The sequence below is a fragment of the Saccopteryx leptura genome, chromosome 1 (assembly GCF_036850995.1).
Source record: "Saccopteryx leptura isolate mSacLep1 chromosome 1, mSacLep1_pri_phased_curated, whole genome shotgun sequence".
NCBI classification, from domain to species: Eukaryota; Metazoa; Chordata; class Mammalia; order Chiroptera; family Emballonuridae; genus Saccopteryx; species Saccopteryx leptura.
The window spans coordinates 126,600,304-126,626,620 of NC_089503.1; the positions used below are offsets into that span (position 1 = coordinate 126,600,304).

Here is a 26,317-nt window from a genome sequence, read left to right on the forward strand (position 1 = left end):
AAAAAACAACAACAAAAACTACAACCACTGTATAAGATGCACCCAGTTTTGAGACCCTAACTTTTTCAAAAAGGGCACATGGTCTTTCCATAACAAGGTTAGAGTTTGGGGGACATTTTGGGATGACTCATTCTCTTCAATTCTCTAGGAGAAACAAGAATATTCTTAATTGAACCATGCCCATGCTTGTTTCTTCCTATCAAAAGCAAATGGTTACAATCATTTCATAGCTGTCATCTTCCTACATTCTTTTTCATAGAGTGGAAAAAGTTGGGGTTTTTTTTGTTTTTGCATTTTTCCGAAGTTGGAAACGGGGAGGCAGGCAGACAGACTCCCGCATGTGCCCGACCGGGATCCACCTGGCATGCCCACCAGGGGGCGATGCTCTGCCCATCTTGGGGCGTCGCTCTGCTGCAATCAGAGTCATTCTAGCGCCTGAGGCAGAGGCCACAGAGCCATCCTCAGCACCCAGGCAAACTTTTGCTCCAAAGGAGCCTTGGCTGCGGGAGGGGAAGAGAGAGACAGAGAGGAAGGAGAGGGGGAGGGGTGGAGAAGCAGATGGATGCTCCTCCTGTGTGCCTTGGCTGGGAATTGAACCTGGGACTCCTGCACGCCAGGCCAATGCTCTACCACTGAGCCAACCAGCCAGGGCCAAGGAAAAAGTTGTTTTAAAGATAAAATACTGTTTTCTAGGACTGTCATAGGGACGTGATTCAAGAGTTTAGTGTAACTAAAATTACACTAAAAATTGTTTATTTAGCCAAGTATTACATCATTATATTGATAGAGACTTTGTAAATGTGTGATAATCATTCAGGGAACCATGGCCCTCTAGAAATTGTCACAAATAACAAGATATCCCCCAAATCATGTTACTGTCCATCCTCTTTACTATAATAATAGTATTTACAAGCAGAGGGATGCCAACAGATTCTATTTATAGGATAACTAGAAAGTACAGAGACCCTCTTGGATTTTGAAATGTGCCCTGGCTAACTTTGACATCTCATTTTCCTGAAACATCAAAATGAAACACAAAACTGGACAAGGCTGTTCTCACCTTGGAGCTATCCACCTGCATTCAGAGACTTGTACCTAAAATCCATGGTATCCTCACATGCCCTCGGGGCAGACATAGAGCCAGCAACATTTGGAGCAAACACAGTGTGGAATTCAGGACTGACACCCTTTGTTCATGAACAGGTTGGGAAATGTGAGATAAATGGATATTTTGTGTGTGTGATGGTGGGAGAAAATGTGGGAGAGGCTGAAAGGAGGGGGTGCAGTGGGACGAGGAATGTTAAAACTTTAGCAATTCGTCTTTGGTCTTCCTCCGCAAAGCACTGCCCTTTTCCTTCCAGCATTTTTCAAATGCCAGGCCCTCAACATGAAAACACAGCCCGATACCCGAGTGCTTGTCATTCCCTCCGAGCACGTGGTGGGGACCTGGCTAGTGCTTACTGCTGCTGTGCCTGCAGCCCAGACATTCAGTGTGGGTAGAAACCAGTCCTGTGATGGCCTGAAAGGAAGCCAAGGGGCGGCTCCCTTGAACTTGGTTTAGGCTATTTGAGAAGGTGATGGCTGTGTTAACTGCCTTCTGCTAACCCAGCGGTGACTGAAGGCAACGTCTGCCACAAGGCGATGGGGATGAGCAAACGGGACATTCGGCACTGGGAAGGAGACGGCATAGTTTGCTAATGCACTCACAGCTGGGAAGGAGGACACCACGTGCTAAGTAGGGCCACATGGGGAAGAGAGGGAACAAGCAGGGTTGTTGGAGGCAAAGCTGTGTAGTGTCAAGAGGTTGGAGTGCCCTTGGGTTCCTGAGGGAAGGAGTAACTGGCTAGCGAGTCTGAATGATCAGCAGCTGGCAGAGTACTGAAGCCAATACTCAGTGACGGGGTAGCGACAGTACCTGGTCCTGTGACCAAGCAGCGTTGTTAGGCTCAGAGACCTTACTCAGGGGAGCAGAACAGGCAGGGGAATGTGCAGTCAGGCCATCGGAGACCGTTTAAGCTTCCCCCAGATATCCCGGCAGCACATAATAGTGGGCCTTAGTTTTACGCCTGATGCCACCATGTCTGAAAAGAAAAGGAGAGAGAAACTGCTTATAGTCACAGCAGACCTCTTGCTCATGGTTTCACTCAGCTCACGTTCCATTCCTGAACATTAAAGTGTCTGTACGTTACAGGGAAGAATCCTCAGAATAAGATTAGAAGAAATTTCATATCAAAGACAATCCTTAGCCACCTTTTTTGGAACTCAAAAGAAGGGATAAAAAAATTACTTAGTAAATAAAGGATTCTTGGCCCCATGCTGTCCTCCCTTACAGCACCTCCAACCTTGTCAGCAGGTGACTGAGTGACCGATGTTCTTTGTTATTCTTTTTATTAAAGGACTAGAGTCTATTGAGAGGAAGCCAGCTTTCTTTTCTTCAAATAGGACATACAAAATTGTAAAACTAGAGATGAGCTTCCTGTGTTGTTACATGCTTGGTCTCTGGGTCCACTGAGGAAACCCTGACCTTCACCCACATATTTATAGAGAGGACGTAAATATGAGGGTGCCATACTTGCACCAGCCTGCAATCTCAAAGCTGAGAACTATACAGTATTTTCTACTCAAGTGACTCATTTGACATCAATTATAACTTAATTTTTTGTATAAAACAGTTGGCCATATTTGAATTTTAAGTACTTAGAAGATTACTCTGGGATTTGCTTTGAACATTATTAAAACCAAATGTGGACTTGGAAGTTAAGTGCTTCAATGCTTTCTTCTTTATCCCCACCACCCTCTTTTCTTCCAATGCGCCCATTTTCCTCTCCTCTCTGGCTCTCTTCCTCCTTCCTCCCTCCTTCGCTGCCTGTGTCTTTAAGATTCTTGCTGGTCTTGGCTGTGGAAACGTGTTGGGTAAATGTATAACGGTCTTAAGTAGGAAGTAATAGGTAATAGGAACTGAATGTAAAGTGATCTATTTTCATGGGATGTTTTATTCTCTTCCAATCTTACAACATAATTCCCCTAAATAAGACTTGGATTTGAGTTTGTGTACATCTTTCATTTAGGGACCATATTTCCTAAAAAGAAAGTAGGCACTTAACTACCATCGCAAAGTTTCCAATCTTAAAATTAGCTCAAAGACACCAATGAAAATAGATTTATGAGCTAAATTCACTTCTTATCAATCTCCCCAGGGGAATTAGGGAGATGGCAGGATACAGGTGTTTTGGTGACACCAGGGAATCTGGGAGACAGAGTAATAAAGCAGGGGCAGTTTTATTCCTTTCATTGTCCAATCTGTTTCTACCCACCGCACTTCTGACATCAGATGAGGGCGTTTTCCCACAGCAGCGAGTTATCCAACTGTGCACAATGAACGAGTGTTCTACAATTCTGTTCAGTTCTCACATAACCTGACTTCTCAGACACGCAGGTTAAGGAATCAATCCCACAAGGCTGATCCCAGTCTCAATTTCATACCGTCGTCTGTATTTCTGACTTCCCATTGCCTCCTCTTCAGGTTCAATAATGCTCTGAAATGGCTCATACAACTCAAGGAACCACTTTACTGATGTTCACCAGTTTATTATAATGGATGCAACCCAGGAACACCCAAACGACAGAGATGCCCAGGGCCAGGTAGTAGGGAGGGGAGTGTCTGGCAGGGCAGCGAGGCTTCCTCCTGGGGTGCCACCCTCCCAGCCCTTCAGCACATTCACCAGCCTGGGAGCTCTCTGAACCTCTTCACTTAGGTATTTTATAGCTGTCTTATTACATCAATATGATTAATTAAATTATTGGCCATTGATGATTGAACTCATTCTTCAACCCTCTTCCCTTACTGTAGGCCTAGGGGTGGGGCTGTAAATGCCATCACTACCTTTTGTGGTTGCTTCTCCTAACAACCCACCCTTACCCAGAAGCTATCTTTGTGGTCCACCAAGAGACACCTCATTAGCATAAACTCAGGTGTAGTTGAAAGGAGCTTGTTATAAACAACAAAGAAAATCCTAAGGGTTTTGGAGCTTTAAGTTAGGAATTGAAAGTGAAAGGGCTGAATACAGTGACCAAGTGTGTATTTTCCACTGTATCACACATTGATAAGAACTTTTCGATGATTCCTTGATACACAGTCCTTAATGAGTGTTGGGCAGATAAAATATATTATGCTCACTTTGTTAAAGATGGCGCTGCCCACGTGGAGGCCGTTGCCCAGGTGATATTAATGTGTGTTGGGGGCTGGCTGTGGGCAGGCAGAATCCTTGTAGCCTGGGGCTTGGTTTTGGGATTAAGCTTTTCCCACACTTTTTGATGTGGGGCGGTACAATCCAATCATGCCTCAGAGAAGTGACTTTGTATTAGAGACTTCCCTATTTTGTATATTGGATTAAAGGTCTGGATTTCTACACTATAAAATGGGGGCAGAACAGGAGCTTGCTCTTGGTTCCTGAGATTATAATTAGAGGAGAGAGCAGAGAGGAGAGCAGAAAGAGGCCACGTGGAGGAGGCCAGGAGAAGCAGCCAAGATGGTGGAGTGTTGAGTGAGAAGCCAGTTTTGTGCAGAGTTTGTGCAGAGAGAAGGAAGAAGATGGGGAACAGAGGTGAATAAGTCTGGTGAGCTAGAAACCTTTGATTCTAGGAAACTCGGATAAGTCAGTAGCTTTGTGAGCACTGAATGTGAGTGGGTTTTGGAGCCCAGTGTGTGTTTTTTGCTTGTCCGCCGGGTGCAACCTAGGATTAAATACTATGACCCACCAGTTTTTGGTTCCGTTGTTTCTTTACCGACTGTCCGAATCCAATGCGAACCTGCATGGGCCAGGTGGCTGTGATGCTGGCTGTGGCCACTGGCTTTACAATGAGTGTCCCAGCTTTCTCCAAATACTGCAATGAGCAACTTAATATTCTGAACAAATTTTGGGGCAGACATCTGTATCTTTTTTTTCCCCTACTGATTGCATGGATTTAGCTTTTCAAGTCATTTAGAATTCCTTAGGCATTTATTTGAAATTTTATCTTCACATCTCTCCCAAGGGAAAGAACAATTTCTTGTCAGCATGTGTGGAAATATACTGCTCACAAAAATTAGGGAATATTTCAGAATGAATATGAAGGAATAAAATATCCCCTAATTTTTGTGAGCAGTGTATTTGGTACCATGAACCCTTTAAGAATATTGTAAGCACACGCTGTCCAGGAGCTGCTGGCATTTCTTCCTTCTATCGTAGCTGTGTACTAGTTCCCCCTTATCTGCGGTTTCACTTTCTGTGGATTGTTGCTCCAAGGTCAACCATGGTCTGAAAATATTAAATGGAAATTTCCAAAATTAACAAATCAAAAATGTTAAAAACCTCATGCTGCTCAGAGTAGCACGATGAAATCTTTCCCTATCCCACTTCGCTCTGCCTGGGACATGACCCGTTCCTTTGTCCATCATCTGCATGATGGACGTTTACACTACTGGCCCATTCGTCACTTAGTAGCCATCTTGGCTGTCAGATTGACTGTCTTTGTGTAGCCGTTTCAATTAACCCTTCGAGTAGCCTAACTCTTCATCACAATGCCTATGTCATTCACCTCATTTCTTCTCATTAAGTTGTCATGGTATCATCTCACATCATCACAGACGGGTGAGTACAGGACAATAAGATTTAAAAATATATATTTTTTCCCCATTGATTTGGGGTGGGGGGGGAAGAGAATAACCAACTCATTGTTTCATGTAGTTGTTCTGTTTAGTTGTGTACTCATTGATTGCTTCTCATACGTGCCCAGACCAAGAGTCAAACCCATGCCCCTGGCACACCAGGTCAGCATTTTATCCGTTGAGCCACTTGCCAGGGCCAGGACGGTATATTTTGAGATAGAAAGACCACATTCACATACTTTAAAAAAATATATTGTTATAATTGTTCTATATTATTAGTAGTAATTTTGACCTCTTACTGTGCTACAGTTATAAATGAAATGCTATCATAGGTATGTATGGTTAAGACAAATATAGTATCTACATGTTTTAGGCACCCATTGAAGGTCCTAAGATATGTCGCCCGAGGATGAGTGGGAGCTACTTTATTTCCAAGTTAGAAACAGATACCTGAAGGATTTGAATTGTATTAAAGGGATTTTTCTTTAAATAATTAAAAGCATTAAATAGCTAACTTTTCAGGCTTACTGTGTGTGGGCTTTGTATTAAATCCATTGATATATTCTTCTCAGCACTTGCCATGACCCTTTGAGGTCATTGCTATTTGTTATTTTCATTAAACAATGAGGGAGAGAGAAATGAAAAGATTCAACTAAATCACATAGGCAGGACCCAGCCCTGCTCTCCATAAACCCACATAGGCCACGCTGGATTCTTGGAGCAGGGTTCTCATTGTCTTTCACTGATGAGGAGAGGAACCCAATGCTGCTCATGACTTGGCCTTTGACTCTGAAAGTGGAGAAGGCAGACTGACAGACAGACAAACTCTTCCTTCCCCCTTGATCAGCAGCATGTTTCTAGGCTATCAGTCTGTTAGTTAACATGACACCATCCCTGAGTAAGTTTATCAATACATTTTTAATTCAAAAGTCAGGATTTTTACTGGGTTGTAAAATTTTGGTTCTTCTTATTTTAAGAACTAAAATGAATATGTAGAAGTAAGTCTCAAACTAGTATTTTGAGAACCTTTTGAAGGGAAGAGGGTAAGACTTATAACTTCTTTAGAGATTTTTTTTCAAATCAGTCTGAGCATTTTTATTTTATTGTAGCAACATGGCATTTGACATCTCTTCTCCCTTGTGCTCCTCTCAGCTGGTTTCCAGTATTTAGTCTAAATGGTCATTAGCAGGTACAAACCTCTCAGTGCCAGCAGTTGGTCGTGGGGTGCAGTGATATCACCCTGACCCACCGTGACCTTTTGTTGGCCTTCACCTCCTGGGGCCTCAGTTGCCGTGTACACAGCTGTCTCACTCTGTTTCCCCTCTTACAATTCTCCCTGGGCCTTCCTGAGACATCCTTTGATGTCCCTTCATGCTGCCATTGTGAAACATCTGACAGCCCTGACCAGCCCCAGGGTATTGTGCTGATTTTTCTACAGTATGGATTCTGAATCAGTAGTGACACCTTATGGCTAAAATGGGGTTAAGAGTTGATTGGGGCCTTCATTTACTCTGAACATTATCCATTGGCCTCATCTGTTCTAAGGAGAAATTATGATCGATTGCTCAGAGTCCCAGTCCCTAGTAAAAGCACACACTGTGTTTTGGAACTATTTTGATGGGCATTTTTAGGTAGGTCAAAGTAGCATTTATTTCATTTTATTTACTTTCAGTGAAATTTAATTTGGTATAAAAATCACACACACACACACACACACACGAAACCAATATATATGGTTTATTTGTCAGATGTGGTGAGCTTCACCTTTACCCCTGAGAATAGTTTTGTGGCTGTTTCTCCAGTGTGATAAATTTGCCATGTATCCTATTAACAGAAAAACGTGAGCAGACTTTCATCCATGGAACAATCTGAATGCCTTCAAAACAGGCTGTTGTGAAGAGGTAATGGATGTGATAACTAATGAGTTTTCTCTCTGTATATCACTTTGCACAGAAAGTTTCCAAAAGCAAAGTCATTGTGCCTCTCTAAATTCCCAGATGCATTCCTCCTTTTAACACATACTTAAATAGGATGTCTTGTGTGGTAGTCAGACTTCTCAGTGCAGGAGGTAAAGTGCTGAACCAGAGAAAAGGACTTTTCTCTTACAAGTTTGATTATAGTTGGAGACAAACATGTAATCGATTAATGGTTAAGAAAGGTTTTGGAAAGTGGTAAGTGTGTAGCCAAGAATTCAAGTGTAGCAATACGATAGACAGTGTCTGACTGGCTCCTGTAGGCAAGGTGGTCGGGAAAGGTCTACTCTCTGTGGTGTCTGAACTAATGTCTGAATGTTGAGGAATCAGGCAGAGGTGTGGGGGAGAGATTTCTGGGAAGGAGACCAGCAAATCCAAAGGTCCAGAAGTGGGAATGAGCTTGGCTGTCTAAAGGAAAGTAAAGAACTTTAGAGTTGCTGGATCACAGTGGTCAAGGGGCAGAGGAATGAGTATGATCAGAGAAATGGGAGCAAAACCTGATGAGCTTTGTGAACAGGCTGAAGCCCCCCACATTTTACTTTACTAACAACAGTCTGCTATTGGAGGTTTTGAAACATCTTATTTTCATATTGAAAGGTTACTTTTGTTGGAAGTGTAGAGAAAATGTTATAATGGGGCAAGATTAGAGGAAGATCACCAACTAGGAAATTGCTACCATAGTTTAGGGTAGAGATACTTTTCGAGACATGGGTGGATTTGGGACTTTTGTGTGTGTCTGCATTCAACAGTATTTACTAGTGACTGGATGTTGACAGTGAGGGGTATCAGGATATTTCAAATATTTTTTCCCAAGCAATTGGGTGGATGGTGATATGAACAAAACAGAGAAGCAAGTTGGGACGCACTGAGAGGGATCATATGTGGTGATTTGGATACATTAAGTTTGAGACCCCTTTTAATAACACAAAGAGTATCCCCAGGAGAAAGAAGAATGCATAGTTCCTGTCAGTGAACAGGAGTGGAGGTACAGTGTGTTGATGGTTTAACATCATGGGGCCAGGTAATACTCCCCGAAGAGGAAGACTTAAGAGGAAAGAGGAGGGTCTCAGGCTGATGCCAGGGATATGCCAACGTTAGAGGAACCACAGCAGAGAAGGAATTGGTAAAGAAAACTGAGAAGGAGCAGCTAGTGGGTGAGGAAAAGAGTGGGCCATATAGCCCAGGGGAAGAAAATGGTTGTAGAAGAAGGGAATGGTATCTCTAATGCTTTTGAGAAGTATATTAAATATTTAGATCAGGGGTCCCCAAACTTTTTACACAGGGGGACAGTTCACTGTCCCTCAGACTGTTGAAGGGCTGCCACATACAGTGCTCTTCTCACTGACCACCAATGAAAGAGGTGCCCCTTCCGGAAGTGCGGCGGGGGCCGGATAAATGGCCTCAGGGGGCCGCATGCAGCCCGTGAGCTGTAGTTTGGGGACGCCTGGTTTAGATAGTCAAATGCTCTGATGGACATTTTGCTCTGTTCTGTGGGAGAACAAACAGTACTGAGTTTTATGTTAGAGTATGTCATCTCTTACTCTGAACAGGGGTATTTCAAATAAGGATGCTGAGTTATTCTTACTTATATTCGCAATAAGAACAGTACCTGGATGTGGACTCTGCATGTTAACCAGACATCTGGAATACAGATTTATGATTATGTGAAGCTGTGTGAGTTCTTGTTGCATTCCCTTTCCTAAAAAGAACAAAACAAAAGCCAAAACAAAACATCTGAGCCATTCTTTGTTCCTACATTTTGATATAAGGATCAAGATAAACAATATTTTGTTTTTGCTTCCAATCCAGCTTCTTTCCTGAACTATAGAATACTTTTTCATTCTATTGTCACCATTTAAATTTAGTACCTTTAATTGACCTCAGAGAACAAACTCAAGACTACTGTAGTGTGAAAGGCCTTTGGTAGTTCCTGTCTTAGTGAATAGTGCTTATCCCTATCCCTATCCATTCTGCCTAATGCTATAGCAGATTCCTCCCTATCTCAACGGCCTTAAATAATGTGTTATGTAATATTCTTTCATTCATTGTTTTCTGTTCTCTGATTTGTTCAGTCCTTTTTCCCCAATCATCTTTCTAAACTGCATATTTGTTCTAACTTGCTTTTTTTACCCCCAAGAGAGAGAGAGAGTAACAGAGAGAGGGACAGATAGGGACAGCCAGGAAGGGAGAGAGAGGAGACACAGCCATTCTTCATTGTGGCCCCTTAGTTGTTCATTGACTGCTTTCTCATATGTGCCTTGACCAGAGGGCTACAGCAGAGCAAGTGACTCCTTGCTCAAGCCAGCGACCTTGGGCTTCAAGCCAGTGACCACAGGGTCATGTCAATGATTCCATGCTCAACCTGGATGAGCCTGTGCTCAAGCCAGTGACCTCAGGGTTTTGAACCTGGATCTTCTGCATCCCAGGCAGATGCTCTATCCACTGCACCATCGCCTGGTTGGGCTTCACTTGCTTTCTGACTGAATTTGGGTAAGTTGTCTGTAATGCCAGTTTCCCTTGCCTGATACACTTGCATTCCCTTAGTGTCTTAGAGGCTTTATGGTCTAATCTTTTCTTCAAGTTTCAAACCCTGCGAGTCCCTACACACACATTTCTTGCTGTTCCCTGAACATATGATGCCTTTTCACTTCCTACAGACCTTACACCTGTGGGTGCCTGTTCCCAGGAAATATCTGTCCCTTCTATTTTACAGAGAACCTTGATTTTTCCTCCATTCCTGCTCACATGGAAGCTTGGCCTGGTTTCTTTGTGTGAGTCTCCGTCTTTTCCAGCCCATGTGTTCCTCTCTGGACCATTTCACAGGATATGCCTTTTCTTCCCACACTGTATTATAATAACCTACATTTCCATCATCTTTACTAGGCTGAGAATTTCTAAAATGCAGGAGCTTTTGAAAGGACCTTATTAGTTGAATAAATTTACAAGTTAAACTGGATTGCATCAAACTATGACTGGATAGTTAGCATCACCTGTTTGGGGATATTTCCTGAGCAGAGAACCAATAAAAATGATTATGTAGGGATGACAAAGTTTCTATCCATATTTAATATATTATGAGTTTGTTAATATTAAACACAGATGAACCTCAATGACTATGTTTAGTGGTGTTAGGCATCAGAGGGGAAACTTTGTCATCTTAGGACTATTGTGCAATAATGATTTTATCACCGATGTAGTGGCAATATAAAAGCTATTTTCTAATGCTAACAGTTTCTCCTAAGACACCTTATTATCTAAAAACAAAAAGGCTTATAGTGTCAGAGACGGCTTAGGGATCAAATCTTCTAGAAATACCCAGGGTTAGATGTCTGAGAAAAGTGAAGTCTGAGATTTTGTAGATCACAAATGTGCTTGCTGCATCCATTTTTTTCATAGACTCGATTAAAATTGGGTAATTAAGAATTATGTGTTGGTTCAGTCACCTGGTTTGTATATTAGTATGAACACAAAACTGACCAGTAACAAATGACATTTCTTAAAACACTATGGAAGGTAAACCAATCAAAATGATTATAAATAGACCAATAAGGTCTTTGAATATGCAAAGAGAAATGATGTGACCACACTGGGACAGAGATAGTTCTCATTACCAGAAATCACTTCTAAATTAAAAAGCAATTAAATATTTTATAACTGCTATTTGAATGTTTGTGGCTTGATTTTCACAGCTACAATAATTCTAATTAAGGGACCTTATGATCCATCATCGCAATCCATTAAATCATTTGGCCTTAAATAAGAGTCTGTATAGACATGTATGGGAGAAAAATTATCCTGTTTGGAGAAACAAAGAAGTAAAAGCAGCTTTTCTTAATCATCCAGCCTAATAAGATCTCTAAGCCTTAGAAATGAGGGGATAACTGTTAGCATTACTTATTTCAGAGATATTAGAGGTCCTTTAGCTTTTGACCATCCTAGAAAATACTCAATTTAAAGCTCAGTGTTTTTACACAGCTTGTGTGATGGCTTCAGGTATGTTTGGCTGTCCCCCTTTAAAGCTGGCATTATTGCCAGCCTTGAGACCATACAGGAAGGCTGTAAAGGCTGGATCCTCCAGCAAGAAGACAGCAGAGGAATTGGGAGACCATTATGGACAATTAAGAGTGACATTCTGGGAGTAAGCAGATAGGCTGGCTCCTGACCAGTATAAAAACCCAGAGTGCACTTGGCCCCAGGGCTCGTAGACTTCGTCTTTTCTAGCCTGGTGTCACCTCTTCAGTGGCTCCTCACACCTCCCCAAAGTGTCCCTGTGCTGTGCTATGTGTAAAAGGGGTTGGTTGGCCTCCTTATTCTGGGTAGGGTGGTGAGGACACACCGTTTACTGAAACAGAGCTTCATGGACTCTTAGAATCTCATTTGGCCCTGCCTGCATGGTGGGTGAGTCTGTCATATTCAGGATTCAAGCTCTGTTGACCTAGGTGCTTATCACCTGACATGATATTTCTGTGGGACAATGTTTTTTTTTTTAATTGCATCAAATCCAACATAGACACTCACTTTGGGAATATAACCCAGTTTGAATGACCTATCTGTAGTTTAATAAACTTGACCCAAATGTAATATGTCAGAAGGTGAGATTATAGACACACCCACACACATTTGCTCTTTGTCTTGCCTTTGATGTTATATCAAGTGGGTTTGGATAATTCTACAGAATTGCCAAGCAGCAGACTAACAGTGAAGTTACATTTGAGTTTTCCATGTACTTTCAGAGCTCAAACAGGAGGTGAGGCTGGGGGGAGTGGGTGTTAACTAACACTTTCGGATGAATAGATATGTATGGAATCAACTTTGAAACCTTAACAGTTTTTTTCAAATTCTCAGTAATAATGAAATGAAGAGGCATCATCTCTTTAGCCAAACCATTTTATTTCCCATCTCCCTTCCAATAGCTTTCCCCCCTTTTATTAGAAAGAGAAAGCAGCACATTTTATATCCTCTAAGTTCAAAGCAAGGAAACTTGATCTTTCAATGGGACTTTGGTAAGGCAGGAAGAAATTAGGAATCTCAGAGTTAGTACATGGGCTAAAATTATGGATACTTAAAACATATGTTCTGGGTTTAAATTCTGGGTCATCCACCTAATAGCTTGGTGAGCTTTGGTAGTTATTTACCTTTCTACCTACTATGTAGGAATCATTTAATACTAGAGCCTGATTCACAGGACTGCTGGGAAGGCGGAGTGTGTAGGGATGGGCAGTAGAGCACCAGCCATCATCCCCATCAAGAATTCTGGAGTATTTCATCTGATATATCTTCCTGGTAGCTCTGTTAAGGAGTGTTACTGCCACACATTGTCTGATTTTGTGTTCCTGTTGTTGCATTGCTCTTGTATATACCAGTCACTCTTGGAACGATGTGTCACCTCATTGACTGAGGGCTTTCTGCAGTCCACGTTTAGCTTTTGGGTCTGGCTGAACTCACTGTGCTCACCCAAAAGGTGGACAGTGGTGATTACATTCAAAGTCAAAAATTGAAAAATCAGAGTCAGGACCAAAGTGTTTCCTAAAAATCGCATTAAATTTCCTCATTTGATATTAAGAATTATTATTGAAACCCAAATATACCTAAACTCTAGTGTGAATTTTGAATTTGACTGGCTTGGAAGCAGAATAAATATTTGGGTTTAATAACTTGTTTTTTCACCCAGAATTTTCTACACATATGTGAAAATCTAAGAAAAATATAAGCCTAACAGAAGAACTTAAAATTTTAAATTGTTTTTCTTTTTTATTTATTTATAAATTTCAACTTCTTTAACTTTGCTAAATGTCTTGTAAGTCAAGGATTAAAAGTTTCCTTTCATTTGTCATTTGTTTATGTCATGTTTCTTTTACATCATCTTATTTATTTGACTGGGGACACAGAATTCCAAGTAAAAAGTCATTATCATTAAGCTTTGGAAAAGAAGCTCCTGCACTTAACACTGAATTCTGATAATGTTAGTACAACTTTTCCTGTGATTTATATGGTTGTTGTTTTTCCAGTTGGTTTTGAAAATTCAAAATTTACTGCCAATGGACTAAAGTATGTTTGATTAAAAAGTGTGATGATAGCCTGAACAGGCAATGGTGCAGTGGATAGAGCATTGGACTGGGATGCGGAGGACCCAGGTTCAAGACCCGGAGGTCGCCAGCTTGAGTGTGGGCTCATCTGGTTTGAGCAAAGCTCACCAGCTTGGACCCAAGGTCACTGGCTCAAGCAAGGGGTAACTCGGTCTGCTGAAGGCCCACAGTCAAGGCACATATGAGAAAGCAATCAATGAACAACTAAGGTGTCACAACAAAAAAACTGATGATTAATGCTTCTCATCTCTCTTCGTTCCTGTCTGTCCCTGTCTATCCCTCTCTCTGACTATCTCTCTGTCTCTATGAAATAAATAAATAAAGAAATACATACATATATAAAAAGTGTGATGATAAAAACATATTATGGCTTCTTTTTTTGGTCAACTGTTTTCTATTTTGAAGGTAAATTTATTGCCCTATTATATTTTTGTTCAAGCAGTATTGCAAAGGTAGTTTATTTTTTCTAAAACTAGAGTTCCTATGGGGGTGGAAGAAAGGCAGTCTATAATGTGTGTGGTCATCAATCCAAAGCCAGCCAAAGGAGTGGGTGAGGATTAGTATTCTATTTTAGACTCGACAGACTTGAGCTGCTGATGTTCACCCAATTGTCAAGTCAGGTATGTCGGCATCTCCTTCCCACATATCTGTGGTGCTCTTCCCACAGTTAAGTAGTTGGTTACCTATCCCTTCTGTCATCCTATTGTCCCTGCTTATTTCAGCTCTCACTATCCCATTACTGGTTGCCTGCAATGGTCTGTACACCAGTCTCCTAGTCATCCATTCTCCAGTCTAGGCCTTATCATGACCCCACAGAGATCTTTCTCAATTACTAATCTCACCATGCCAACATCTTGCATAACATCTTATCCATGACTTCTTTAGTTCATGAACAAAGCCTGAACTCTTTGACATGGTTTGTGAGGCCAATCTGAGCTGCATGCCAACATGTAAAGCCACATTCCTTTTCATCCTCTGTATATGTGACTTTTAGTTCCTCAAACAGGTGTACTTTCTTTCCATCCCAGGCCTTTGCAGGGGCTAATTCCTTGGCTTTTTATGAACACCCATCTCACCATTCACGATCAGTTCTTTCTCCATCCAGTTCAAACCTTGATTCACCCCCAGCCACATCTGGGCCATGTTCCCCTTCAGTACTCCCCAACCACAGAGCATATCCCTCTGAGAGCTCATGGATATCAGGGACTGTGTCTTTTAAATTTACAGAGACCAGCTCAGGTGTTTGCAGGACATGGAGGTGAATTCATCCCCTGATGACATCAAAATCATGTTTATGTGTGTGTGTGTTTGCACATGTGTGTGTATGTCATGTTTACATATGCCTATATTAGGTTTCCTTGGCTGCTGTAACAAATGACCCCAATCTTGGTGACTTAGAGCAAACAGAAATGTATTCTCTTATATACTGCTCACAAAAATTAGGGGATATTCTATAGCTTCATATTCATTTTGAAATATCCCCTAATTTTTGTGAGCAATATAGTTCTAGAATCCAGGACTCCGAAATGATTCTGTGGAGCTTAAAATTAGGGTGTCACCTGGGCTGTCTTCCCTCTCTCCCCTTCTAGGTGAGATTCTGTTCTTTGCCTCTTCTAGAATCTATTGCCTCCGTGGCCACATTACTTTCCTTCTGTGTGTGTCAACCATCTTTCTTACTGCCTCAATAAGGGCACATTTCATTTTATTAGGGCCCATCTGTAAAATCCCAGCTAATATTGCCATCTTGAGATCCTTAGTCACATCTGCAAAGTCCCTTTTGCCTACAGTTAACATTCACAGGTATCAGGGAAGAGGATGAGAACGTCTTCTGCAGGGGTCAGTATTCAGCCTGCCACAGTGGCCCACCCTCTAACACTCAGGTTGTGTTTTCTGATATACTCAGAGACATAGAGCCAAATAATTGACTTCAAAATCCAAATTCCTTCAAGAGATTTGAGTAAAGTTACAAAATTTGGCCATTAATTGTCAGCTGTTTCTACACATATCAGAAGAGATGCTGAGACTACATGGAAAGGGATGAGAGGGATGGAGTGAGGTTCACCTCCATTTATTGTAAAATATAACAAAAATACCCATTTTCAATCAAACTATCTTAAACATTATCTATATGATAAAATTACCAGCTCTTATTCTCATACTTAACACCTTTGGACTTATTTGCTAGATAAAGTTTTTTTTTCATCAAAGAGTTTAGTAAGGAAAATGTTTTAGGACTTACCCCTGGAATATAAATAAACTGATTATACTATCAAAGAGAGAAACATGTTTGAAGAAATAAATGGCAAAATCACCAACTGATATTCAATTTTAAATTATGTATTTGCTTTTAATAAGTTTAAGCAAGTTTATATTTCTAAAATAATGAGAATGTTAAATAATAACTGAGAAATGAATATATTGATAACATTCATTAAGCCCACATTTAATGTTGTTTTATTATAAATAATGCTTCTTGAACAGAAGTATATCATCTTGTGACACAGTTTATTTAAAATAAGAGAGAACTGTAACTGCCCAAATGTATACCAGGAAACAAATTTTAATATTCATTGTGCTTAGCTGCAAGCAAAAATTTATGGAAATAATATTGATAAGTCTCATAAAAGGTACTTCAATATGTCTTGTGATCTGGCAAATAGCTCAATATGTTCTGAAGTTGGAAGTCAAGTTAGTATTTGTACTGGTAAGATGCATCTTAAAAAGCAAGTGTTTATAACTCAAGTAATAAATAAATTCTGAATGGTCCAGTGGGCATAAAACAATTCCTTCGTAAGCATCTATAATCTGAGCTTTGTAAGCTCAGATTCTAGCACGTGTTCTAACTCAAAACTGACGAAAAAATCAGGTATGAAGTTTCGTTTGTTTTAATGAAGCTAGTTTCAGAAAAATAGAAAATATTGATGAAAAAATTAAAAACAAATACCCATATATTTACATTCTATTGACTATTAAGCTGACAGTTTGTATAGAATGTCTTTATTAGCATTTAGCCAAGATAGAGAATGATAGGACCAAGACTGATAACCCTAACAGAGGTGACCTTATACTTCAAGCAGAAAACCCTAACCCAGAATCACAAATATGATAGTCCTGTTGAAAATGTAAAAATATTTTATTAATAACAATAAAATAAAATTCTAAACCAGACAAAGAATTACATGGTTTCAGCATCTTTATTTGTATCCATGTTTTTTTTATACATTTGTTTCATGTTGCCTCAAAATACAAACCTTACTGCTTTTTATGACCTTTGGAACTCTTTAAGTATATTCTCAAGTGAAATCGTATCATATGGCTAGGAAACTCACTTCTGTATTAGGGCCAGGCTTGTTTCTCTTCATTTTCCTAATAGTTCTAGGATGCAATTGCCAGTAGTCGAGTGCTCTGTATAAGAAGAAAACATTGGTCAAAGTGATACTACAGATTTAGCTTTGTGAAAACATTTCCAAGAAAGCCTTCATTATACTGAGTTGTTCATCTGCAGAGTCGGTCAGGGTCCTACTAAGTATCCCATGCCAATATGCTTTTCCTCTTCCTCCTTTTTATTCTTCTCATCCTCTTTTTTTTTTTTTTTGCAAGACCTCATGTCGTTGTTCCATAAAGTCTTGTGTTTTTCATGATATTCTGTAATTAACTTATGACTTTTGTGGTGTCTCTTTGCATGGACAGAATAATTGTTATTCTGAATAAGGTAAAATATCTCATTTTAACTTGATTGGAATGTATCCATTTAGCTTCTAGAGAACATCATGATTTCTGTTGAACATTACAAATACTGTGATGCTTGAATGGCATCATCTATGCAATTGTATGTTCTAAAAAAGAGGGAATATGAAATTAGAAGCATTAGTTTTCCCATGAAATGTTTTTGGGAAACATTAAGTTAGGCAAATTCTTGAGAAGTCAATCCACTCTGATGTCAACACCTTTATCCCATGCTTGATTGACTTTGAATTGAGTTCCTTAAATACTATATTTTAGAAAATTTATGTTGAAAATAGTCATTCCGCTAGTAATTGGGTTTTTTTCATTATATTTAGGCTAACAGATTGGACAATGAGCCATTTTTCAAACCGATCCACTTAGATCTATGGAAGTGATTTATTTGAATCCAAGAGCAGCTGTTCTTACTAGCCCTACCTTCCAGAGTCACTTTCATTAATTTGCAACATTTTTTAATGTGCCAGTTGTTTGAAGCCTCGGTGTCTGACAAGTATGATTGAAAATTATAGTTACAATGTCCCGTAATTTTGGGCTTCTTCTAAAGCATTTTTTTTTCATAAACTCATCTCAGTGGGGCATATCTGTGTTCAGTAGAGATATGAGAACTTATCCACCATTATTTTGTTCACTCATGTCCATTCCAAGCCCTTTAAATGGCTTGTCAGATACATCTGGTTGCTTGAAACAGCTATTTGTCAAATATATTTCCTGGAATCTCAGGAATCTAGAGGTGCTCAGGAATTTTATATCTTATATATGTTTTAATTCTATTATTTAAAGTAGAATTTATACCAATGTAGCCCATATACAAAATTATGAACACATTGGAAATTTTTAGTGAATTAACCTGGATTATTGGGTTTATTGTGGAGCATGGGATAAAACGTCTTCTGTCATTTCTGTTAATACTCCAAAGTAGCTGAGATTCGCAGGTGGCCTTATTTATTACTACTTACTTTATATAATTGGTGTTATTTTAAAAGTATGTGACAAAACAGCATATAAAAATAATTGGTTACTGAGAGCACTATGACTCGCAGTCACTGAGCCTCACCTTTTTTTTTAATGATTTAATGATATCATTTTATACTTAAAACATTACTTTAGCAAATACCTTGTTGACCTTCATTTATATGAGATTATGCGTAAGAATTTATTTAAACAAAAGAGTGTAGGCCCTGGCCAGTTGGCTCAGTGGTAGAGCACTGGCCTGGTGTGTGGATATCCTGGGTTTGATTCCCAGTCAGGGCACACAGCAGAAGTGATTATCTGCTCTCCACCCCGCCCCTTCTCTCTCTCTCTCTCTCTCTCTCTCTCTCTCTCTGTCTTCCCCTCCAGTAGCCATAGCTCAATTGGTTCAAGCACATCAGCCTTGGGCTCTGAGGATAGCTCTGTGAAGCCTCCACCTCAGGTGCTAAAAATAGCTTGGTTGCAAGCATGGCCGCAGATGGGCAAAGCATTGACCCCAGATAGGAGTTGTTGAGTGGATCCCAGTTGGGGTGCATGGGGAAGTCTGTCTTCTATCTCCCCTCATATCACTTGGAAAAGAAAAAAGAAATGAGTGTACTGCTGAAAAAATGTGGAAATCCCTGCATCTGTCCTTCTTGCCCCTCTTTAAAATGATTCCACCTTCATTGTTTTTCTTCACACTTCAGAGCAAAGTGAATTGTTTGGAAGAGGAATCCTTGATGCGAATTACCATAGAAGTACAGCATGTGGTGGGCCTTGTCAGTCACATAAAGTCTCCAAAGCCTCATGTGCCCATTTTGCATGGAGATCCTCTGGGGGCACCCTGGAGCCATTTCCAAGGCTGTGTGTAGAGCATTCTGTATGCATTCATTTATTCAATGGCTGTCTATTGAGTTTTTTGTTGTATGTGAAGCATTGCTCTAGGTGCTGGCGAACAAAGAGGGCAAGATGCTACTCAATGTAACTCGCCTCTTTGTGGAGACTAGGAGTAGGTGTGGTTTTCTACACATAGCTGCTATACAAGCCTTAATGGGGAGATAGCACACGAGCAAAGACATTGGAGGCACGGGTTAGCTAGGCAGGTGTGTGGGAGAAGACTTCCAGGAAGTGGGACTAGTCGGTGCACAGGCCATGTGGAACATGTCTGCATGGGCTGAGGGTACAGCAAGGAATCCATGTCTTCTGGAACACAGTGTGGGGTTGGGGAGGTACTGGAAATGAGAAAGTAAGTGGCTGGTTTGGCAGAACAAAGCAGATGACTTTGGTCCATATTCCAGGTTACTCAGGGCCACTGGAAGGCTGTAGCAGAGGAGAGATGGGTGATACCTCAAGATTCATTTTTAAAGCACAACATGGTTGCTACATAAGAACAACTTTCTTTTTATATTCAAGACATTTAATTTCACAAAACTAGCCCCGTATTCTTATATATTTTGACATATAGTTGTTGACTGTATAGTTTTATTAGATGAATCATGACTCCTTTAAAATCATTACGAGGACTATGAATGGGTTCAGAGATTTAAAAATGAATATACTCTATATAGGGGAATAATCAATAGTTTTTTGATTAATTAATATTTAATGAATGCCAGTAGCTCTGAACTTAGATGTATACACATTGTGATTTAGGTATATATTTTTCTAAGTTATGAGAAAAAAACCAAACTGTGACAATCAGAAATGAGGGGTACTTACTTTGACAATTTGACTGATTTGGAGAGTGGTTCAGAGCACAGGCTTTGGAACCAAGTTACAGTTCAAATCTTGGTGTCCTCACTTACTGTTTTTTGGCTTTTGCTAAGTTTTTAAGCCAATGTTGTCATCCAAGGTATTATAGTAATGGTATCTCTCTCCAACATAATATTCTAGAGATGTAAATTGGATAAATGCATAGGTAGCAATTCACACTGGTAACAACTTGACAAAAGTTTAATAAATTGTTATCAATAGTTTACCTATGATTTGGCAGCAAATTTGTGACAGAGTAATGACCCTATTTGTGTAATATCACTCACCAACCTCAAACTCTTACTTTTATGTCATGCGGTCTGCACGGACTTGAATTGTGTCCCCCAAAATTCATATTTATCTGGATTTTCAGAATATGTTCTTATTTAGAAATAGTTCCTTTGGGGATGTAATTAGTTAAGATGAGGTCATACTGGACTAGGTTGGGTTTTAATTTATAAACCAGTATCTTTATAGAAAGAAGGACATTTGTATAGAGACAAAATGAGAGAATACCATATGACACCAGAGGCAAAGATTGGAGAGATGCTAAAACCAAGAAGTGCAGAGAACTACCCATAGCCACCAGAGGCTCAGAGAGTGGCAGGGAGGCAGGGAAGATATTCTCCGTTGCTGATTCCAGAAGGAACCAAACCTGTGGACATTTTGAATTCGGACTTCTAGCCTTAGCCACTGAGAGAGAATAGGTTCCTTCTGTTTAAAGCCTCTCTTTTGTGGTGCTTTCTTTAATGATAGTCCTAGGAATCTAATACACTACCTACTCAATTAAAAAAACAGCCATTACATTAAAAAGCCCAATTAAATGAAAAGACCCACTAAGCATTTAACAAGTTGGGAGCTCCATTGTGCAGTTCTCAAAGTAAAGTTTGATTTGATAATATTATATGAAACAAAATCTTGAACTTTAAAATAAATAAGGCTTAAAAGTGACAATACAGGCCCTGGCCAGTTGGTTCATTGCTAGACTTGGTCTAGAAGGTCGAAGTCCCAGGTTTGATTCCCAGTCAGGGCACACAGAAGAAGCAACCATCTGCTTTTCACCCTTCCCCTCTCCTCCCCTCTCCTCTCCTTCCCTCCAGTAGTTAGAGCAAATTGGCCCCAGGCACTGGGATGGCTCCATGGCCTCACCTCAGGCACTAAAATAGCTCAGTTGCTGAGTAACAGAGCAGTGGCTGTACATGGGCTACATGGGCAGAGCATCATCCTGTAGGGGTCTTGCTGTGTGGATCCCAGTCAGGGCACTTACAGAAGTCTTTCCCTCTGCCTGCCCACCTGCCCACCTCTCACTTACTTTAAAAAAAAGTGACAATACATGTTTATGGGACTCTCTAAGGTTAAGATTTATCTCTAATTTGAAAGATATCAGTATAATGAGATATAAAAAAACAGTAGTTAGGTAATATAACTAAAGTCCTCTCCCAGTTCTCTGATTCTCAGAGGCCAGCAGTGAGAATGACATGGGCATGCCCATATTTGACGTGGATGGAAATGCAAGTATATGGCAAATTAATATTGAAAGCAAGCAGGTACACTTAATATCCACCAAGAGGTAAAGGCAGAGAGAAAAGTTGGACAAATCCCTCCAAACCGAATAATGTCACTTTATGCCTTTTAATGCACAGTGTTCAATCTTAAGTGCCACTTCTTTTAAATCTGTAGCATGTGGCCACTAAAGACTAAAGGTAGTAAGTGATGATGTCTGTGCTCAAGGCTAATTAGATTGCCACTTTAGTCAACTTACATAACAGTCACAATTATACTGCTCACAAAAATTAGGGGCTATTTTATCACTTCATATTCATTTTGAAATATCCCCTAATTTTTGTGAGCAGTATATTTCAAGTTCTGGTTTGTTTGTGTTTGCTTCTGTTTGGAATGAAGGTATGGCCTCACGTTCCCTGGCAATTTGTTTATAATCACCATTACAATTTAACATTCTCCAGCATTTTATGGAAATACATGACATAAGAATATGAATGCAAACATTAAAAAAAGCCCTCAGGTGGTTGTTAAGTTTTGGCACTGTATAATTACACTAGTTTTTTCTTTTTAATGTTATCTTTTGCCAGTATCTAATTAGTAAAGCCATCTGCTGAAAGAGTAGTGGCCCATCTGCCTAAGAACGTTGTTCTCTTAATTTTTATGAAAAATACCTGCCTTTGCTGGTCCTTGTCTAATTAACTTCTCTCGTCGCGGAATGTGATATACACAGCTTTGTTTATATACCTCTGAGAACTGTAGATTTATATGTATGTAACAAATACATAAAAAGAACCAGTCATTTTTTTTCGCACATCTGATTTACTCCTGAGATCTCAACTTAGTTTATCATAACCTGCGCACATGTGAATGTGGGAGCAGAACAGTGAGGCTGTGCACTGGATTGTGGAACACTTGGTGCTTCCTTTTGTCCTCAGTCAGGGTTTCTGCATATAGAAAACGACTTTTGATAAACCCACTCCATTTCCTTTTAGGTCTATAATGCTGTCACTCCCTGAAAATTGATGATGTAGTAAGTTCCAGTCTATCACTTATCTGAGATGAGCATGACTGCTGTCATGATGAAAATGAGCACTGTTGCATTCTCACGATCTTGTCTAGACTGACGGAAGACACTTATGCTTTATTATCAACTAAATATCTGATATGTGCAAGTATTATCTATACATCTGTTTTTCCTTCCATCAAGCATTATCTAGCACAATGCCTTGCTCTTGCTAGATACCTACTGAATATTTATTGCGTATAAGACAGAATGAATGCATGTGCATAAAGCAAAACATTTGTAAGTAGCTGAAGAGCGCAAATGTTATTTGTATGTATTTACAGACAAAAACCTGCCCTAGGAACAGAAATATTCATGTCTTCTAAAGTGTAGGTGTTTCAAACTCCTTGCTTACTATCCTCCTAGCCATTGGCTGTCCAAGTAATGGCAACATTACTGCTGTTGAAAAATATAATAAAGAATAAATGCAGAGTGGAATAGGGAATTAAGATTCCTTTTCTCTATTAGGCTATTGTGTAATGGGAAAAGACAAGAGATGACAAAAATTAAAGAATAACCTAGAAACTCAGGAAATTAGATGATGAGTTTGTATTGAGATCTAATAAGTAACTCTGAGAACTTAGTTCTTCTGCAGGAGAGTTCCATTGACATTGATAAGTAGGTTTTATTATTGTTGTTTGTTTGTATTTCTGCACAATGGTCACATGGATAAAGTCTAATTGAATGCAAGAATAGAAAAATACTGTGAAATTAGACCAATTTTAGGCCAGTCTCAAAAAAGTACATTTTCCTACCCCATTATCTAATGATGTGTGTTCAGCCTTATAATAGATTGTTCAGTTCCACCATTAATATAACTTCTTTTTATCCTATCCTTTATTCAGGTATAAAGTGAATCAACAGAAAAGCTATACAACCACGGTCTTTAATTTTGGATCTTAATATTTTTTGGAAATGGTGATACTGTAATGAAAATGTCTTAGGAAAGTAAAATTTTCTACTTTTACAAACTGTTTTCAAAATAATCTGCAAGATTTGTCTCATTTTTATATGTCTGATAAACTTGTGTGAGCATTTGCTCTTAGTCAACTGAATAAAGTATTGAAATATATTCTAAATATCTCACATTCTTTTTTTCTATTACTTTTCAATCATTCTTTCCTTTACAATCATTAGCCAGTATTTATCTTGTAAATGCAAAGGCTACTTGGGAATAAGTTAGAGTTAGGAAACTGTTTGTTTGCCATTTCAGCAAAAGGATCTGAACAATTTTGATGTCTTTTGATAAATATTCTTCCTATAACTCGGGGACTAATCCTGCTCCTCCTAGCTCTTATGTTTACTGAAGAGACTATTACTATTTAACTTTCAACAAAATTGCTAGAACATGGAGAGGCCACTATAAATATATCTTTATCTATAGCATTTAACTGTGTAGAAATTAATTTCTTTCTGTGATGAATAACACTAAATAATCTTGGCAGTATAAAATCACACAGTTATAATGAAAGAATATATCACAGTGGATCAATTCTGTTTTGTGTTTAAGTAAGGGCAAAGGCATGGGTATCTTTATTTAAATGAAAACAAGAGTGGGCTTTTTACAAAGAGATCTAACAAAGGAAAGGCCCACTGAGAATGACAACAATGCATTTATTTTATCTATGCTTCATGGGGACAGACAGTTATGCAACTATATGTGAAACTCTTATCTCTTCTCCAGAAGTGCCATCACTTTTCGTGAAAGTATTTGTCATTGTACCATGGAATTCAAGCCATTTGTTTGCATGAGATACTGATTAACTGTGACTTTATTGTTGCCATTAAACCTTATGAACAGGAAAACATTACAGAAAGAATTAAATACTCTTATCTGATGTTGAAACTGACAAACATCTCTAACTATGCACAAGGGAAAACAGTTGTACTATTGTTCTTGTTTGAAAGACACTGAAGCGTTCTGTCTATCATACTTTTCTTATGGACTTAGATTTGCCAAGTTAGATAAATTATGCAAGATGCAGTGCTGCATGTTTTAATCTTTGTTATGTAGCATTCTTTGGAGGACAAGTAGAAATTAGATAATGGTGTTAACATGACTTTGTTATTCTGCAAAGGTTAGGAGAATTAGAAGAAAAATCTTTCTAGATGTAAATTTGAAGTCATTCTTCATAATATTTAACATTAGTTTATTTTTTGACTAATTTAGTTTATTGTTTAACATTAGTCCAAATTAACAAAAAATTGGCCCTTGCTTTAATATTTTTCTGACAGTTATTTAACCAGTTCCTTAGAAATCCTCAATTCTTCAGAAATTCAACTTCAATACTAAGATAGGACATAATTATAATAATGTGTCTACAGATATAGAAAACATCTTTACCCCATAATTTCCCACATTCCATATAATGTTAGAAAAAGATAAACAACTCAGATGCATAAATTTGTTCAAAAAATGATTCATAATCTCACCCAAGAGACTATTACTGTTTGTAAGCATCATTTCCTCCTATGAAGTAAGTGCTGTATGTTAACTAATCATAGGCTCCATTTGTGAGTTAGTGTCCAATGTATAAGTACCCATATCCAATTGATCAGCGTGAGTTAGATTTGGAAAGTCAGAAAAAAATACTTTAAAGTCATGGCTCTAAATATTTAGTCAGAGCTAATAACACTATGAAAATTACTGGTATTGGATGTAGGAAATAATAAATGTGCTTTTTGCAAGAACTATTTATTTTATTGACTTTTCACCATTTATATATGTATCTTGGGAGTAATGATATGCAAAATCATTCTTGCTTTATTATCTATGAATATTGATAAATGACAAACTATTAAAAGAAAATGTGAATGTATAAATGAGTATTTAGATCATTTTGTTTCCAGTCTTCTCTCCTAAGCCTGCTCTGGGTTTATTCTGTGACAACACAAGTGACAGTTCCTGTAATCATGTACTAGTCACCAACTCATTGGACATGCCCCCTTTACAGCGACTAGATCTAAATATCACGTCACTACTGCTTAAATATAAATACTTGGGGCGGGGGGGGGGTGAGTCCTTTAAAATTCTTCTGTTTTAAAACTCAATATGAGCCCATATGACTTAAATATATGTACAGTACTTCTATATTAGTTTTAAAATATTGGTGTTATGGTGTACCCACACTTCCTAATCAGGTTATTGGTGTCTTTTTGTTCTCCCTTTTTATTCAGTCAAAGCCATAATAGTTGCTGTCATGTTGGTGTTTCTTACAGGCTGTGGAGTGGGAGTGTGATGAGGCGACCAAGAAGGCCTGTTACAGCAAGGGCAAATCAGAGGTAAGGAGGGCGCGGTTGTGGGCGGCTGTCAGCTCTTCGAAGGATTGAACATAAAGCATGTTAATATGAAGGCTATTCCTGATTGTGCTGCCATGTAAAAAAAGCAAAATTTGAAATATATGTACAGCAAGTTCTCTAGGTTTTAACATTGGTTTCCAAAAGGGATTTAGAACATAAGAACAGATCTAACTTGCACTCTCAGTTATTAGACTAAGCTATGAAATGAATTGGTTATAATATCATTTAGAATAATATAGGCCTGAATTTTTAAAATAATACTTTAATTTTCCCCAGTTTTGTCTTACAGCTAACTCTAGTA

At 39.1% G+C, this 26,317-nt stretch overlaps 1 protein-coding gene across 2 annotated transcripts in view; it reads left to right on the forward strand.

Moving 5' to 3' along the window:
• Nucleotides 1-26,317, forward strand: part of SEMA5A (semaphorin 5A) — a 487,022-nt gene that overhangs the window by 286,503 nt on the left and 174,202 nt on the right. For both annotated transcript variants that reach the window (XM_066374585.1, XM_066374594.1), the window contains exon 6: nucleotides 25,936-25,998. In XM_066374585.1, the coding sequence (XP_066230682.1) occupies nucleotides 25,936-25,998 (63 nt within the window). The remainder of the gene's footprint in view (nucleotides 1-25,935; nucleotides 25,999-26,317) is intronic.